Here is an 18,873-nt window from a genome sequence, read left to right as displayed (position 1 = left end):
ATGGCCCTGGAGGACAGTGTGCAAGATGAAATAAGTAGCCACAGAAAAACTAATACTGCATGAGTCCACTTATATGAGACAGCTAAATTAGTCACACTCAGAATCTGTAAAATGGTGATTGTTGAGCTGGGGTAGGAGGAAGTGGGGAATTGCTAATCAAGTGGCATAAAGTCTCAATTATACAAGATGAATATGTTCTAGAGATGTTCTGTGCAACATCACACCTATAGGTGTGCACTCAAAAAAAAATTAAAATGGTAGATCTCATGTTAAGTCTTCTTACCACAAGAAAATAAAATTTAAAAAAAGAAAGAACATGGGCACTTAGGTGGCTTAGTCGGTTAAGGATCTGCCTCCAGCTCAAGTCATGATCTGAGGGCCCTGGGATCGAGCCCTGTGTCCAGCTCTCTGCTCAGCAGAGAGTCTGCTTCTCTCTCTGCCCTTGCTCCTCACCCACACTCACCCTCTTAAATAGATTAATTAAATTTAAAAAAGAACAGAGTAGGGGCACGCGAGGGAGAATTCATCAACTACTCTAGAAAACAGAGTTGACTTGGTAAGCCAAGAGGTTCTGGGCCTCTGAAAGATGCCTGGTTCTAGCCGACTCCGCCCCTTTCTGACTTTTCCGGAAGCTCTCTAAGATCTTTGAACTCTTCATTCCAGAAGACAAATCTCCTTTGCCTCTTACACTCGAATCTTTTGACTTCCCTTGACAGCTGTGGAGCGTCTGGGGCCAGGCGGAAGGCCACAGGGCCACACTGAGCTAATCATCCCCGTGGTGGGGGCCTCTCTGAGTAGACAACGCTTATGAATCAGGAATTATATTAGACTTGATGGTGGCGCCTGGTCCTGATATCACAAATTAACCAGAGGAATCAGCCATTCTCTACTGGTCAGATTAGCTTCACTGATTGCAGCGTTTCCTGTGTCTGGTTTTGCCTGAACAAGTTCTGCCAGAAAGTGGTAGAGAACGTGAGCTTTTGAAATTAGTGGTTTATGGAGGTTTTCTGCTCAGGGCCAGACTCGCAATCCTCTGTTAACAAGGAAAAAGAACAACCCCAGAATGACACTTAGGCTGTGGGTGATGAGAGAGGATCAGATGACTGCGTGCGGGGACAGGAGGACTCTTCCTCCTACTGTCTGCTGTCGTGGTAACTCCTAGAAAACAAGCTTAGGGACGGAGTTTGAATTCATATTTTCAGGCATTCATACTCATCCAACTGGTTCTCTGTCAGAGGCCAAGAAATAGAACAAAACCAAAACACACCATCCAAAGATTGGCTCCTGTATCCGAGGACAGCTAGGGAGAAGGAAGCAGATCAGATGGGCTCCGAGCTAGTCCGTGCTGCAGTAACAAAGATCCCCACATGCCAGTGATGGAAAGCGTAGGTGGTTTATTTCTGCCCCTCGAGACTTGGTCTGTGCTCCGCACTAGCCTCACTTGGGAATGTGAGACCTTTACCATTGGGAGTGTAGTTGGATGCTGTGGAGGAAAGGGGAATGTGGCAAATGGTACCCCAGTTCTAATCACTGGTCTTGGCCACAGCAAGATGCTTGGCTGTGCCTGATTTGCAGGGTATGGGAAATACAGCCCTATCACATGCCTAGACGAAAAAACCTGAAATATTTGTCAGGAGCCTTATTGAAAACCAGCCCTCTGGCTGCCTGGGAGGCTCAGCCTGTTTAGTGTCTGCCTTCAGCTTAGGCCATGATCCCTGGGTCCTGGGATCAAGTCTCACATCAAGCTCCCTGCTCAGCAGAGACTGTGCTTCTCCCTCTGCCCTTCCCCCCTGCTCATGATAACTCTTTCTCAAATAAATCTTTAAAAAAGAACAGCCCCCCGATATCCATTTCCATCCCAACCTAGGTTAATATGAGCACAGAGGGAGATACCCCTTGTACTCCCCCCAGTAGAGAAGGGGGAGCGAAATGTTCCTCGGTTCCTCAGCCAGATAGAAGAGGCACTATGTGATAGCAAGGTTTAGAATCGGACAGGTGCAAGTTCACCACTCCCCCAGATGACTTTGGGCAAGTTCCCGAACATCCTCGAGCTTTCCCCGCCTCTTTTGTAGGTGGGAGAATAGTAGTAACTGCCTTGCAAGTTATTTTTGAAGCTTGAATAAGCTGTCGCATGCCAGGGCTTGGTTTGGTGCCTGGCACCTGATGTGTGCTCAGCAGTGTTAGAGCGACAAGCCTTGGCTTCTCCTTCTGTAGAATGGCAAGGAGAATACCTCCTTCTGGGGTGACTGTATCCAGCGAGTGATACCTGTGACTCACTGAGTGTGTGGTGCCTGGCTCGTGGCCAGCGCTCAGAAAATGCATCCGAGAGGCTGCTTGGGATTTTTGAAGGGCCTCTGGGCAGAAAGAATGAGAAAGATGAACATCAGAGGGGTTCATTTAGGGGACAGGGACAGAGATGTGGCACCAGGTATCAGAACTGGCAGTTTCCCCTTCCCAGACCAGGATATGATACCAGCCTGTGTGACACCAGCAGCCGTGCTGTGACCTAGTACAGACTCAGTTCTCCCTTCTTGGCATCTGTGTCCTCCCTCCTACCCCGTCACCTCCTCGCTCCTTCCACCTAGAGCTCTTCTTGCTTTGTGGCCCTTCTTGTCCCTCTTTCTCTGTGATTCCTTGTCACCCAGTGGGCCTTTGGCCAGACTTGAGATGGCTATTTGGAGGGGACACGCCCATTCCATATCCATGTGGCTGGGCAGAAGTGGATGGGAAGGGAGCCAGATCTTGTAGTACAAAGCCATACTGCGGTGCTTAAGATAGGACACAGTGGTGGGGATTACGGGGGTTCTGTGGCTTCTTGGGTGTGGGTGGTGGAACCAGGAACCCAGGCCATGGGTCTGCAGCCTAATCCCAGCTTCACCACCCACCAGCTTGGTCACCTTGGGCAAGTCACAAATGGTCAGTTCCCTCACGTGCAAAATGAGAATTAGTAGCGCTGTCCAACTTACAGAGTGCCCATGAGGAATTTTAAGAGTCCGTTTTCATTCTTGAGGCTAACGGGGAGAAATAGGTGCTCATTGCTGGGGAAATGGGGGAAGGGCCAGATATAGCTCTTCTCCAGACTATTACTGGGCCACATGGGAGCCCTGGGGTCGGGGACAACTGAACCAAGCCAGGGGAGGGGAGCCTACTAAACTCCTACTCCTGGAGAGGTCATAGCTGCACGCTTTTTCTTAAAGGGCCAGATAGAAATATTTAGGGAGACCAGATGGACAGTATTGCAATGCTCGTTTCTGCTGTCGTAGCAGGAAAGCAGCTGTAGACAGTACATAAACAAATAGGTGTGACTGTTTTTCTTTCTTTTTTTTTTTTTTTTTAAGATTTTATTTATTCATGAGACACAGAGAGAGGGAGGGAGAAGCAGCTTCCATGCAGGGAGCCCAATGTCGGACTCGATCCCGGGTCTCCAGGATCAGGCCCTGGGCTGAAGGTGGTGCTAAATCACCGAGCCACCTGGGCTGCCCTGTTTTTCAATAAAACTTTATTTACAAAAGCAGATGACACACAAGATTTGGCCCACGGAGGGTCACAGTTTGCCAACCTGCTAGAGTAAGAGCCCTATGGAGGACCATGTCAGCCCCTCCCAGGCCCCAGCCCTGCCTCTGCTGTTCCATCCCACCATCCTCTTCCCTGGGAACTGTTAATAGGCACATTTAGGAGAACCAAAGGGGGGAGGTCTTCCTTCAAATGGCTACTCATGGCTAGTGTGTTTCTATAGCAACAGGGGTAGATTTATGGAACCAATTAACATCCTCTGTGGCTTTGGAGGTCCCCTCTGGGGCTAGCTTTGGAACAGTGGATACTCTTTCAGGTTAAGGCATTAGTAATAATCTCTAAACAGAAGCAACATGTTTTGGAACTGATGCAGGGTGTTAGTTGAACAGTACATTTGCTCTGAGCTCAAAAATGGCCAGAGCCTGCATATGTATGGAGAAGCTGAGTTGGGGGGCACCTGCCTTCCTGGGAAGATCCATACCATGCATTGTCTCCAGAGTGACTCTTGGCCTTTCTCCTGACCCCCAGGTGACTTAATCAGTTCTGCTCCAGGTACAAACATGAGGAATCAGAGGCTAAACACTAGAGTATCACAAACTTGCCTCCCCACCCCCCCGGAATTCATTATAAAGATCATAATGCACAGGATGTTTTCCTCTCCAAAATAGGCTGGATGTCTCTCCCTCGAAATTAACTATGGCTGGGTCTGATTTCTCTTTTGGGCATAGATCTCTGAGCATGTCCTAAAGGTGATGGGATGTATGTAATATCCCACTGATTTTTTCTTCCTGGATAATTATATGATGACATTTCCAGCCCTTAAATAAACCATCACAGCACCCTCTGCTAGAATTTAAACAGGAAGCTGCAACAAAATGTCCATAATCCAGTGGCAGGAGGAAACTTACTTGAAAGGGGAGGGGGGTGTAGTTAGTAACAAAACCTTTGAGAATCATAGAGCGCTTGAGAGTTTTCAAAGTCCTAGGGGGACTCCTAGGACTTTCCCCGCCTCTTTTGTAGGTGGGAGAATAGTAGTAACTGCCTTGCAAGTTATTTTTGAAGAATAGTCTGAAGTCTCTAGTTGGAACATCTCCTATTTCCAGATGGGGAAATGGAGGTCCAGAGAGAAAAGTCTACCTTGAAATTAAGCTCATGGCAAAGGCATGGCATGAAACCGGGGCCCGGATCCCCAAATGTCTGTGGCCCACTGTCCAAGGGCCAACCTCTTTAGCGTGACCACTGAGTCATGTTCCTCTTCTGTGTTTCTTCCCATCTTCTCCAGGATGGCTACTTTTCTCACCGGCCGAAAGAGAAAGTGCGGACAGATAGCAACAATGAGAACTCAGTCCCCAAAGACTTTGAGAACGTGGACAACAGCAACTTCGCACCCAGGACTCAAAAGCAAAAGCACCAGCCCGAGCTGGCAAAGAAGCCCCCAAGTAGACAGAAGGAGCTTTTGAAAAGGAGGCTGGAGCAGGAAGAAAAGGGGAAGGGACAGTCGTTCCCAGGCAAAGGCACCCATGAGGTGTTGCCTCCTGGTGGGAGAGCCGCGGTGAACGGCAGCCGCGGGAAGGATGCCCCAAGACAGCCCCACACCAGGAAGAGCGGGGGCAGCTCCCCCGAGCTCAGGTACGACCAGCCCCCCAAGTGCGACATCTCGGGCAAGGAGGCCATCTCCGCCCTGTCTCGCGCCAAGTCCAAGCACTGCCGCCAGGAGATCGGGGACACCTACTGCCGCCACAAACTCGGGCTGCTGATGCCCAAGAAGGTGACTCGGTTCTGCTCCCTGGAAGGTGAGTTCTAATTCTTCTTCCCGCCAGGTCCCATTTAGCTCCCATTCTCACACCTTCTGAGAATGACCGCCCTCTTTTTCCAAACCCACCCCACCCCAATCAACACACAGGAAGGTTTTTTTCTGGTACTGCCTGAATTCCGAAGTTGTGTGTAAGAAAACCTTGGCAAAATGAAATTCCCTTTTGTTACATCTTTAACCAGTTGCCTCGATGGCAACGGATGAAATACATGGAATCGGGGCCGATGTGGCATTCCAGGTGATCCTATTGATGTGGTTCCTTTTTTCTCGCTCAGCAGACTATTGGGATTGAAATTGACGCAAATGTGTTTGTCATCAAATATGATTCGAAAGCTTTCTAATTGGTTGCATTGACTTCAGAGGCTCCAAAAAAAACAACCTCCCCATTTTTCCTCCATCGAAAATTCCTTCCTTACTCTCTACTCCCCCCTACCCTCCCCCATCTCTCCCCACTTCCTCCCCTGTCCTGGGCACTGTCCTCTGTGCTGAGGGCCAGTGACAAATCCCATCTGTCACTCTGTGATGCCAGGAGAGGTCAGAGCTGTAACAACAGCGTGCATCAGCACAGTGGGAGGGCCCTCAGAAGGTGAAGGGGACAGTTTTGCACAGGTGAGGTCTTAATCGCATATCTCTGCGTCTGACATCATGCTGTTGACTGGGTTTTGTGCATTTCTTGGCTGTGGGTTTTACCCTCTCCAGTGCCTCCTACAAGAGGGAATATGAGTAGCAGCAGCAGGTAGTTATCAAGAGCTCGCCATGTGCCAGGCACTGCACAAGGCACTTTGCATTCGATCAGCTCATCTCATCAAGTGCCCTGTGAGGTTGGCACTGTCGTCGTGAGCCTAATTTTTTCTTTCTTTCAGATTTTTAGGATTTGGGTCAGGTAGAGAGTGGCCCTGTGAAGTAAGTGCTGTGGAAAGATACACAGCAGAGCCCTTGCACATACCCCTTTGCACGGGGTGCAAACAACTTTGGCTTCTTACTCACTGTGCATCTGCAATTTTTTGTTTTCAGCCGTGAATGTGTATGTGGACTATGCTCTCTTTTAAATGGAAAGGCTTAAAAAGAAAGGATTCATTTCTCCCGTGCATCTCAGCCCTCGTCTAAGCTGTCCCTGTGGTTCACATTTATATTCTTGATGGCACTTGGCTGATGGAGTAGAGGAATAAATAAGTGGAGGAAGAAGTTTCCAGAATCTTTTGGTAACCAGTGCCTGGCTTGGCAGAGAAGTGTCAGAGGCCTGAATTGAATGCCCTTCCATGAAAGTGATATCAGGCACTCATTATATACCAGGAGTCAATACACTTGTCCTGCAAAGGGCCAGACAATAAATATTTGAGGCTTCGTGAGCCATATAGTCTCCCCAGCCACCCGATGCTGCTGTTGTAGCACAAAAGGAGCCATGCACAATGCATACCCAGTGCACTTGGTTATGTTCTAATGAAACTCACTTGACAAAAGCAGGCAGTGGGCAGGATTTGGCCCGTGGGCCATAGTTTGCTTACCCCTGCTAGATACCAATCCTGTGTCATAGTAAATACAGCACAGTTTGCACCTTTATAGCACATCGAATCCTCACACCAGCCCTAGGAGGTAGGTCGGTTACCAACCCATTGCATTGATGAGGACATTGAGGCTGAGAGGCTTAGGACTTGCTTGGAGGTACACAGTTCATAGGTAGCAGAGCTGGGATCACAGGGCCTGCATCCCTACCCATGGCCTTCCTCTCCTCAGGAGGCAGAAGATTTCCCTTGATCTCAAGTGGTCCGACCTCAGGGAAGTCCTGCAGCCCATAGGCTGTTTTTGTCTATCCTCAGCATCATTGCAAGGAGAAGGGCAGTGTCACCCGTGGAGGCCAGGGACTCCCACGCACTGCCTGGTCCAGCTGAGACCCCACCAGCGCGGTCATGCAAGCTCAAGTTTGCTGGGACTTTCCCCGTGGCCTCGACTGTGTCAGCCAAGGTGACACACCCTCCCGGGACCTCTGAGCTGGTTAATAAGATTGGCATTTAAGAGCCATTGCACACCCAGCCTGGCACTGCTTTAATTTGCTGCACGACAGCCTCCCCTTTTGCAATAAATTTACTGTGAATAGACTAATTGCAAAATAACCCTAATTGGGTAGTTATCAATGAACAACTTCCCGTGGAACAAAACGGCTTACAATTAATAGCATTTAAGCCATAAACTATTCTTCTGCAGAAAGCTAAGATGTAATTACACCCCATACGGAGATTGTATTCCCTTTCTGGAAACCATGACACCCGGATTTCCCTCTGCTTAGGAGGGATTGGAGCTTCAGCCCCGTGGTCCTTTTATTTCCTGCTAAATGAGATGGAGGTGGGAGGGGAGGGAGCTATAATATGCGTGTAAATATACACATACGCACGTGCCCAGATGCCTGCGCTGGCCTTGTCGTGCCGAACGCCACATCACCCCAACTTCAGCCAGTATGATGCCAGGAGTTGGATATGATTAGGTGAACCATTCCTCATGCTGGAAAGTCTGAAAAATCCTGAGGGAAGGAAATGAGAGTTTGAATGTTGATTCTTGTAAGGGGCTCCTACTCCTCACACTCTACCCTGACCTTAGCACCACTCAAGGAAAAGGAAGAGTCTAGAACCCCAGGAATCGGTTTGCCACCTGATGTTCCTTGCCCCCTTCACTCCACCTCAGCTGGAAGGACGACACATTTTCACAAGGAAAGGAGGGATCCCTACACCCTCTGCTAACAGCCACCAAGAGAGAGGTGCATTGAGGATGGAGGGTCCTCTATCCCATCAGCTCCCAAACCTGGCCTCAGAGGTTTATTGCTAATCCCACCCTTTGTCACCTCTTAGTCCTCACAGGGTCCCTGTGCTCATTGCAGCTTTCCAACCACCCCTCGTCCTCCCGGCTTCCTCCCCTAGGCAGCCCCACCCCCCACCCCCACAATTGCCTGGGCCTCCTGCCCCTTCCTCAGGCTCCAGAATCATGCCTCCAGTCACTTCAGGTGGACCTCCTCCCGTTTCGTGGAAATGAAACCATGTCGGATGGAAGGCCAAAGGTGGCCTGGGCTGGAAAAAGAGGTTTCCTCCAGCCACTGGGTTTTGAATCCTGGTTGTGACTTGACTAGGCGTGTGACCCTAACCTCCCAGTGTCTCAACTTTCTCATCTGTAGAATGGACACAGACACTCTTAACTTTCCTCATAGGATTGCCGGCTGCAGTGGGAATGTGAATATAAAATGCTTGGTGTGGAGGGGAGGAAGAATGAAGCAGATGTTTGGCTGTTGGCAGTGGTGGTGGCAGCAGTAGTGGTATAAGTGAAGGGGGGGATTGAGAAGAAGCATGAATAGAGGCTGCCTCGATGCAGTTTATGGTTTAAATGCTAAATCCTCGTTGCCCGGCCACATCTCTCTGGCTCCATTTTTCAGATGTGGCCCCTCTGTGGCTCAGGCATTCTCTGACACTCTTTCCAGCCCCTCCACTGTTGCCTGCACCCTGACTTGTCTGGCCACCACCTCTCCCCCCTTCAGATCTCAGCCTCAATGCCACCTCCTCCAGGAAGTCTTCCTGGACCACATCCATCCCAGAAGCTCTCGCCACGGGGATCCCACTGACCCTGGTGCAGGGCAGAGGTGGCATTCCTAATAAACGCCTTGCTTGATAAAGACTATTCGGCTTGTAACAGGTGTTCTGTGCCAGGCGCTAGGTAACGCAACTTTTTCTGCCTCATTACGTTTGGAACAATTAAATGCCAGTGGCCCTCGTAGGCCACTAGCCCCCCTCCATCTTGGGTGAGAATGCCCTGAGAAAGGCCCCCCTGGTCCCTCCTGCAGCTCACCCTCTGCTGTGTCAGGTAGGGCCAGTGGAATTGCGCTTCTAGCAGCCTGTGCGTCTGCAGCCTGCATGTTCAGGCGGAGAATGAGCAGGGAAAATGTGAGAAGTTCCAGGGAAAGCAGTCAGCTGGGAGGCAGGGTGGACTGCCACCTGACCAGGGCCTCGGGCCTCAGCAGCTGGGTGATGCAGCGGTTCTCCCATGGGTGATAGGCAAGGGCTAGTTCCTTGCATCAGCCAACCAGCTGGGGTGTTCAGGCACTTGCACGTGAGTGGGAAAGCCGGCTCAAGTATTAGGGCTGAAGATGGGCAGAGAGGGGATTTCGGATAGAAAGGCAACCATTCACGGACGTGACAACTGTCTTTACCCATCAGCCTTTGCAGGAGGCCAGGGGCTCTGGACAAATGGGCTTCTGGATGGAGGTAGCTGGCTGCCCGCTTCAGAGAGTGGCAGATGGTGCTGCCAGCTGCAGAAGGGCTGTCTCCCGTACATCTCCGCACCCTGGGGGTGGTGGGGTGACTACACAGCACGAGTAGCTGGCTTCTAGAAAGCGTGGCTGGCAGCCTGGCTTGGAGGGAATATGCAGGCGTAGATGTCAGCTCGGCCAGTCAGTGCCCTGGGGTGTGTGCCTCAGTTTCCCCACCTGTCAGCCAGAGACCCAGACTCCTCCCAGGTTCTTTGCTATATGTCTCCTGATGAGGGAATGAGAGAGCAGCCCTGGAAAGCTAAAAACCACCACCGTAATGGGGGCGGCGCGGTGAAGCTAAATTGACCCTGGTGCAGCTTTGCCAAGTGGCCGGACCTGGCTTGCTTTCCGAAAGGCCGGGTGTGCAGAGGACCCAGTCAGACCCTTCCTGCTGAGGAAGGCCCAAAGCCCAGTACAGAGGAGGTATCTCGGTAAGGATTCGCTGAATTTGGGCCTGACTTGGGCTTCTCCAGGAGAGGAAAGAGACTGACCTGTGGACCCACTCACTGGTCACCCAGGGGGCCGTGTCCAAACCCAGGGCACTGTGAACGTTTTTCCATAAAGGGCCAGAGAGTAAATAGGCTTTGCAGGCCATCTGGTCTGTGTCTCATACCCAACTCTGCCTGAAAGCTTAAATATATAAAGGACCAGCATGGCAGTATTCCAATAAAACCTTATTTATGGTCACAAAAATGTGAATTTTGCGTAATTTTCATGTGTCAGAAAATGTTACTCTTTTGCTTTTCTATCAATCCTTTAAAAACGTAAAAAGGGGGGCACCTGGGTGGCTTAGTCAGTGAAGCCTCTGCCTTCGGCTGAGGTCATGATCTCAGGGTCCTGAGATCAAGTCCCACGTTGGGCTCCCTGCCCCTGTGCCTTTGAGATCCTGATTTCAGCTCTTTGGATAAATGTCCAGTGAGATCCCACCTCGCACGCATTCGGAGGGCCATTATCAAAAACAATACAAAAGACAACAGGTGTTGGCGCGGATGTGGAGAAATTGGAACCTTTGTGCACGGTTGGTGGGAGTGCAAAAAAAAAAAAAGGTGCAGGTACTCTGGAAAACAGTATGGAGGTTTTTCAAAGAGTTAAAAATAGAACTACGGTCTGATTCAGGAATCTCACCTCGGATCCGATTCGGTTTTACAGAAGGCATTGAAACCAGGCGGTCGTGGAGGGCATCCTACAGGGGCTCCGGTGGGGAGGACTTGAGAGAGGACAGAAACTATTGAGATTGGCCAGTGGACCAGATGGCCGTGACCATCAGCTGCTGTTCTGGCCTCAAAGGTTTCTTTGAGGCACAATAACCACTCAAGCCTGATCTTTCGGCAAACGTTTATTGAGCTCCTACTGTGTGCCAGGCAGCAGTGGCCAACAGTCCCTCAGGGCTCCCCCATTGAGAGGTGAGTCCCCAACAGGCCAGTTCCACAATGCCTTGTCCTCCTAAAGCACCGTGGTGTTTATTCCCCCCTCCCAGTCTCGGAATCATAAAGAAAGCCAGCTGCCACCCACAAGGCTTTTTAGAAAGCTAAATATGTAGTTACGGGAAATATCATAAATGCCCCCTTCACCTCCCTCCCACCTCCTTCTCCACCCCCTCTCCCTCCCCCAGGAACATGCTGCCAGCTGTACAGCTCTGCCATTCACTTTAAAACTTGTCATTAGGGTGTGTTTGTTCCCTAACTGCCGCTGCCTGAAAGCAAAGCTGCGAGGTTTAGGTGCAGAAAGAGGCTGCAAACACCAGCCCCTGAAAGAGCACGTTGGAGACCAGAGGATCGTGGTTGGATGGGTGTCTTTCCCTTCTCGTGTGCTCACAATGACATCTACAGCCCAGGGGGTTGGAAGCATGTTTGTGGACCACTGCTAAGAGCGGCTCGGCGGCGCCTGGCTCGCCTGCTTGCCTTTCGTCGGAGGCTGAAGGGAAGCTGGGGAAGGCAGGGAGCATCCTGAGGTTGTGGGCAGCAGGGCCGGGCAGGGCCTGGATGGTGGCCCAGCCCCGGAGTTCACAGATGCCCACCTGCCCCTTAGCCCAATCCGTCCTTCCCACACACAGTGCGTGGAGATGCTGACAGGCCAGCCTGCATCACCAGGAATGTTGCAGGCAATGGGGGATTACTAATAATGCACGTTCCCCTTTTGGTAAGTTGAAGCAGAGTCACGGAGTCGCCTAGCACCTGACACCAGACTAGACACACAGGAAATATCCGTTGCCTTCTGGGCGAGCGAACCCCTGATATATGTCCTCTTGCTTTCTTGCACCTGAGTGGGCATTTAGGAGACATCCAGGGGTGCCCTTGGAAACTTGTCCTGAGCGTGAACATCTTTCTTCCCCTTAGCATCCTTAAGTATGTTTCATTTGCTTCACTTAACAAATTTGTGTGGAGAAGCTACCCCACACTGGGCATGGTGCTAAAAACTGGGGTACAGTGAACAAGAGACGAGATCCGACCTTACAGCGCTCACAGTCCGGGGGTGGGGGGAGTTGCGTGCAGGCAGTGAACAGGAAAATGCAGGATAGTGGCAAACTGCCGTACATGTGGAGAGGGGAAGAAGCAAGGGACCCAGAGGGGCTGTGTCTGAGTGACCTTATAGAAAGGAATGGACAAAAGGTAATTAGGAAGGGATGTGGTCTCATTATGGAAGTGCATGCTAAGAACGTGAGCTATCCCCAGATGGAATGGTTGCTAGTTTTTGGAGATACTGAGTTCATTCATTCATTCTCTCAACACTTATTCATCGAGCATCCAATGTCTATGCTGGGCAGTAGATTTGGGGGATTCGTTTGGAAGGAAAAAAGAAACAGAATCCCTGTCTTCATGGAGCTTGTCGTGTGTTAAAGCTGGGAGGGTAGATAAATGAATCCAATGATCGCAGCAATAAATATGGAGTCGCAGCCACTTCTGCAGAGACACCTGGTGGCACCTCCGTGGTACTGAGAGATGAAGGGTGGGAGGGGTTAATTAGGAGAAAGGCTGGAGGGTGAACATACCAGGCCTAGGCTGCATTGTGTGCAAAGGCCCTGTGGCAGGAGAAGGTGTAGGGAAGCTGAAGAACTAACAGTACTGCCAGGGAAGCTCTGAGCGTCCGCAGCCAGATTATAAATCCCAAGACCTTTGGATTAGATGATTCCTGTCTTCTTACCTTGAGTGAGAAGAATGGAACAGAGGTGCATCTCTTGGGAGCAAATTAAAGTCGCCAGAGAGCCAGAGGAAGATCAACCCCAAAGATAGGCAAGGTTCTAGAAAGCTAGGGGTGAGGGCAGGTCCCACATCCTCTCTCCAGAGAATCATGTTCCTTCTACCTTTGGGGACTGATTCAAGTTCTTAGCCCTGGACTCTGGTGGCACAGTGTTGGGGAACCTCACCTCGTGGGGCACCCTTGTTTCTCATGACATCCAAGCCACAGAGGGAAATCCTCTGTGCTTCCAGCGGTGGACAGATTCGTGCAGGGCCTGCGCCTTAGGTTGTTTCGCTGTCACAAGCTCACACAGGTTGAAAGGAAGCATCTGAACCAGACTGGTCTTGAGAGGTTTGAAAGGTGACCCTGTCTGCTACTGTGTCAGCTGTAAGACGCTCTGACAAAGGCGCCCCATCCGCTGTCAGCCTCATTTCTTACCTAAACAGTGGGTTGGTTGTGAGACGTCCCTCCCCGTCCCTCCGATTGCCAAGTGAAATACTGTCTTCCAGACGAGTTATTTCCCCTACTCAGCCAGCAGCTACTTACCAAGCACCTGTTACAAATCAGCAGTAGATTATTAGGGTTCTGGAAGCCTCCACGGTGGGCAGGGTGGACCTCCTCCCACAGCAGGTCAATTGATGATGCTTTTCTCAGCATCTGTGAGTATTTTGCCCAGAAGCTACCCCAGGATGAGGCCGAGAAGAACAATTCAGAGGGCAGCCTTCTGGCCCCAAGAGCCCATCCTTCCTTTGGGTGTAGGTCAGCCACCTGGGGTCCAGAAAGCATATACCTGATGCAGAAAGAGAGCCCGTGGCTTTTTGAATGGCCTGTGGATAAAAGCTGTATCCAGGCTTATCCCCCCTTTTCCACAAACCAACGGAAACCAGCTTGTTTTTTCTCCTGTCTCAAAGTATGTGGCAGTTCAGGGGAAGGGGTTCCTTTAAATATCACTTCCTTCTGTGATTCTCTCCCCATCCTCGACCTCCCCAAGTCTCCACGAGGTGCCCAAAGTGAGTACCCAGCCTCCCAGTCATCTTCCCCGCTCCCCACTGGAGCACGCGTCCTATTGCACTGGAATCCTCTGTAGCCCCCACTTAGTCACAAGGCCAAGTCGTGTGTGTGTGTGTGTGTGTGTGTGTGTGTGTGTGTGTGTGTGTGTTCGTTCTCTGCTGGCTCTCCAGCCCTTGCACAGAGCCTGCAGCGTGAGAGCTCTCGTGTCTGAGAGCACAGCCCTGCCCTTTCCATGCATGATCTCATCGAACCTTCCCCCCAGCCCTGGAGAAAAGCGTGTTCCCTCTTCCCACTTTACACATGGGAAGACTGAGGCTTGGGGAGGTCCAGTGGCTTGCCCAGTGTCACACGTGCAAGTGGCAAACCCTGGACTCTGACTCATTTCTGCCCGATTTCAAAACCCATATTCTCGCCTCTCTGCTGCGTGGCACCTTCCTCAGTACATGTGCAGTGGGAATGTGTCAAATGACTAATCCAGTTTCTCCAGAGATCAAGGGAAAGGTAGTGGAAATGTTAACACCTTTCTCTCCCTGTTCATTACTCTCCTTCCCTGCAACCAAAAAGAACAGGGCACCGAGGTCTCTGTACAAGAATCTGTTCTTAAATAATAATGCTTAACCTTTACCTAGGGATTGCTAAATGCCAGGGACTATCCTAAGCATTTTAGCCATATTAAATCATTTATTCTCATAACAGCTCTGTAGTCCAGGAAGTTGACGCACAGAGAGGGAGGCAACCGGCCTCAAATCCCTCATGTCCTCAGTGGCAGAGCCAGCCCAGGAGCTCAGAGACTTTATTTAGTTCAAGAGGCAGAGGTGTAACCACTGTGCTTTGCTGCCTATGGTCCCGGCTGCCCTGTGGCCGAAGGAAGGTCTAAGCAGTTTAATTTGCTCCCCGGCTACATCCGTCTGTTGCAAAGAGGTCCACGCACTCATGTGACCCACCTGGTTCTACCGAGGGCTGATCCCATCCAAGACCCTCAGGACTTGCCCTCGAAGCCTTCCTGGGTGAAAAATAGCCAGCACCGGTTGCTTGCTATTTCTCTGCCGGTTTCTGGTTGCCGTGGTATATTTGTGTTAGTGTAAAAATGACAAAGCAATAATTTTTCATTGTATCCTTCAGTCACCCATGAGAGATTGGATTTAGGTCACAATTTATTACCCCGTGGAATTGAATCCAATTTTTAACACCATGTCAGCCATTCTGGTATTAGAGCCTTTTAATGGCTGTGAAATTTATACAATGATAAAGTAATTTAAAACATATGTAGGAAGAGCATCAGGCAAATTGATGTGTATAGAACCCTGTGGTAAAAATTGAATAGGAGATAAACATGGAATATGGTGATTGATTAGGGAGCAGTGCTCGCTTTGATAAACTCTTAATGGCAAAATTAGTAAACTAATTTATTCTTCGAAATTTTGAGGAGGGTTTATGTTGCCCTAAATCAGAATCAAGGAGAAGCCACAAAGTGCAAATTAATAGCTCACCTCCTAGCATGACGCAGTTAGAGCGAGAAACCTGTCTGAATAACTGGGAGGCTGCCAGGAGCTGGTCCCTAATGGTGTTTCCAACGGCCCGAGTGAAGGATGGTTAGAAGAAACAGCAATGGGAGGGAAAGCAGGATTTTTTTTTTAATTTTTTAAAGCTAGCTCAAATAATGCAGAAACCATGCTCGTTATAATTTCTTTAATTATTCAAGTGGGACGATGTACATTCTCATTATTTCAAAAACCAGAATACATTGCAGATAAAGGGAAAATCAAACTTGACCAGGCCTCCTCTGAGGAGTGACTGCAACACATTTTTGGTTTTGTTGAGAGCTTTAAATTCGACAGATGCAGAAGTAGAGCTGGTTTTGTGCTGGGAGTGGGGGCGGTGGGTATAAATGACGAGAAACTAATGTGTAGCTCTGGAACTTGCAAAAATATAGAACCTGGTTTCGGCTGGGAAGACTCAAAAATTATAGGAAACTGATGAGTAGTTGTGGAACTTGTTTTCTTAATTCGGACAGGTATCTACATCCCAGACCTGTATCCCTGTCCCGAGACGGAAACCTATGTAATTCCTTTTTTCCCCCCCACAATATGTTTATTTTCCCATTCTCTTTTATTGCCTGTATAATTCCTTGTAATGGCTGGTTGTTACTCTGGAGGATAGCCATGCCATCGTTTAATCATTCCCCTATGAGTGGACATTTACATTGATGCCAGATTTTTGCTATATTGAATGGCTGTTTTCTCACTTCTCCCCCCAAAATGGTGCATAATTAGTACCATTCTAGATGTACTGGAGAAAAGTGAATCTGCTGCTTATGATGGATGCCTCAAGGACATGAGAGCTTAATTTTAATTCTCTAGGGGACCCGAGTTGAGACTGGCTGCTAGGAGCATCCTGAGAAATGTAGTTGGTAGGTTGAAAGGCGGGTCTGCTTTAAATTTTCATAGATGCCATCAAGCTATCCTGCAAAAATGCTGTACCAGTTACAACAGTATGTTCTATCCTGTATTAGTCACAGACAGAATGTTAGGAGCTTCCAGAACATCGTCTCCTCCTATAGGGATCTCCTTCCTTCCCAGGCTCCCTTGTCAGGTTTCAGAGTAGTAACAGGTCTAGTTCCTAAGCTTCTGAGACCCAGCAAGTCTTTTCCACCACCGAGGATAATGGTTCACACACTTGAGGTCCTTAGACTCCCAGGCCCGCCCCCAGGGATGCTGATCCAGATCAGGGATGGCCCCTGGAAGTTGCCTTTCTAACAGCTGCTCCTGCTCCCCTAGAACCACACCTTGAGAAGCATTGACCTGAAGAATGCCCCATACTCTCCAATTCCGCCCTTTCTCTTGGGCATTGGTTCTGAATAGGGATGATTATGCTCCTTCCCAGGGGACATTTGGCCATGTCTGTAGACATGGGTTGTCATAAAATGCACAGGGATGCTACTGGCATCTAGTGAGTAGAGGCCAGGGCTGCCAGACATCCCAATGCACAGAACAAGCCCCATGATATTTCCAGGTTAGAACGTTGATAGTCTTTCTGTTGAGAAAGCCCGCTGTCACCCGAGCCAGGGTGCTGTGTCTGAGATGGGGTCATCTGCCTTCCTCTTCGTGCCCTTATCTCATCCGTGTGGCCAGTTCCCATTCGGCATAGACATGCCGCATCCCCAGGCTCATTCCTGGCCTTGGCACACGTCCACCTCACCCCTGTGTCCTTCTCAGCCCTGCTGATCCCTCTCCCACTAAACATCCCTCCCTCCCAGCCTAAAGAGCCATTAGACACCACCTACTGATCTCAGCCTGCCACCGGGCCAGGGGAGCTGCACCTGGAATTGTGCTCCGTAGTGAGCTGTAATCCATCCACTTGGGTTTGATTTCTGGCTGGCTACTTGCCAGCTGGGTGGCCTTGAGCAAGTGGCTTCACCTCCCTGTGTAACATTTTTAATCCATAAATTGGGGATGATGGACATCGAAGTTAGCCCAGGACTGTCCCCATTTCTGACTCATGTCCCCGATATAATTACTAATGGCGCTTTTTTTTTTTTTTGTCTCAAGAAATTTCCCAGTGCGGGTGATAAACTGTATGGTCACCTTCATGATAATAATAGTTCTGACTTTGTACATTTCTTGCGAGGACCGAATGAGATTATGTGAGGCATTAACACACAGGCTGGCTCTAGAAAGTTGTCAGTAAGAGTGAGCTCTTCTGTTCTGGATAAATACCCACCCTCCAAAATTGAAAGCGCATCCCAAGGAGATATTTGCGCATCCATATTCATAGCAGCGTTATGTACGAGAGCCGTAGAGTAGAAGCAAACCAGATGTCCAGTGATGGAAGACGAGGTAACCAAATATGGTAAATCCATACTGTGGAACACTATTCAGCCTTAAAAAGAAAGGGAATTCTGGCCCATGCTGTACCATGGACGAACCTGGAGGACATTGTGCTGAGTGAAATAGGCCAGTGGCAGAAAGAAATACTGAGCGATTCCACTTATATAAAGCATGTAGAATAGTCAGATGCACAAAGACACTGAGCCGAAGGGTGGTTGCGAGGGGCTGGGGCTGGGGAGAATGGGGAGTTTTTGCTTACTGGGTAGAGTTTGAGTTTTACAAGATTAAAAAAGCGTGCTAGACATTGGTTGCACAACAGTGTGAATGCGCTTACTACTACCAAACTATACACTTAAAAATGGTTAAGATGGTACATTTTATGTTAAATGTATTTTACCACAATTAAAAAAAAAAAAAAACAACCTTAGCTCTTCTGCAAACAGGCATTGCAGCATGTGAGCTTCACCCTAACCACCCCCTACCCCGAGATGGGCTTTGTTGTTCCGTTTCAGAGACAAGGATCCTAAGCCTAACTGAGGCTGGGTGATTTGTTTAGACAAATTGCAGAGAGACAGTGCAGGGGTCCTGAGGCCTGGTCCCAGGCCAGGTCCAGGTCCTGAGGTCCTGTAGTTCACCTTTATCGTAGGGTAGTTGGGAGCCATTGATGGCTATTGAGCAGGAACAGTGGCATGATCTGACTTACTTTGTAATAGGGATTAGCAGGCTTTCCCTAAGAGGCCAGATAGTAAGTATCTTAGGGTCTCTGTCATAGCACTCAAGCCGGTGTGCAAACAGTACGTAGATGGCTGGATCTGACCCAAGGGCCAGAGTTTGCTGACCCCTGCTTCAGCGCGAGCTTCCTGGCTGCTATGGTAGGTTGGAAGAGAACTGCAGAGGGCAAGATACATACCTGCCTCTTTGCCCACCACTCCCGCATGTCATAACCTGGAAGTTGGCTAAGAGCCTCTCAGAGAAGCATCCTCAGGTGGCCCATATGTCCCAAGCCACACGCAGCCTCGGCTCTACCTACTTATATTGGAAACTCCCTGGCAGGGGCCCCTAACAAGGTGACCTGGAGTCCCAGAGAAGGCTCAGCAGCCAGGCCGGGCCTGAAGGAGCCATGGTCCGGGCTCCTGACACCAGCATGACTGTGTCGTTTGTTTCCAGACTTTGTTAGCCTCCCAGCCGGGGACCCAGAGCATCTCGAGGCACTGTTACCACTGCTTTCTCAGCCTAGACCTCAAAGG

The 18,873-nt window shown here is 49.7% G+C and overlaps 1 protein-coding gene across 2 annotated transcripts in view; it reads left to right on the top strand.

Moving 5' to 3' along the window:
• XYLT1 (xylosyltransferase 1) overlaps positions 1-18,873 on the top strand; it is a 303,249-nt gene that overhangs the window by 166,691 nt on the left and 117,685 nt on the right. For both annotated transcript variants that reach the window (XM_041749083.1, XM_041749084.1), the window contains exon 3: positions 4,796-5,306. In XM_041749083.1, the coding sequence (XP_041605017.1) occupies positions 4,796-5,306 (511 nt within the window). The remainder of the gene's footprint in view (positions 1-4,795; positions 5,307-18,873) is intronic.

Source organism: Vulpes lagopus, chromosome 3 (genome assembly GCF_018345385.1).
Source record: "Vulpes lagopus strain Blue_001 chromosome 3, ASM1834538v1, whole genome shotgun sequence".
Taxonomy (NCBI): domain Eukaryota; kingdom Metazoa; phylum Chordata; class Mammalia; order Carnivora; family Canidae; genus Vulpes; species Vulpes lagopus.
This window is presented reverse-complemented; position numbering and strand designations above follow the sequence as displayed.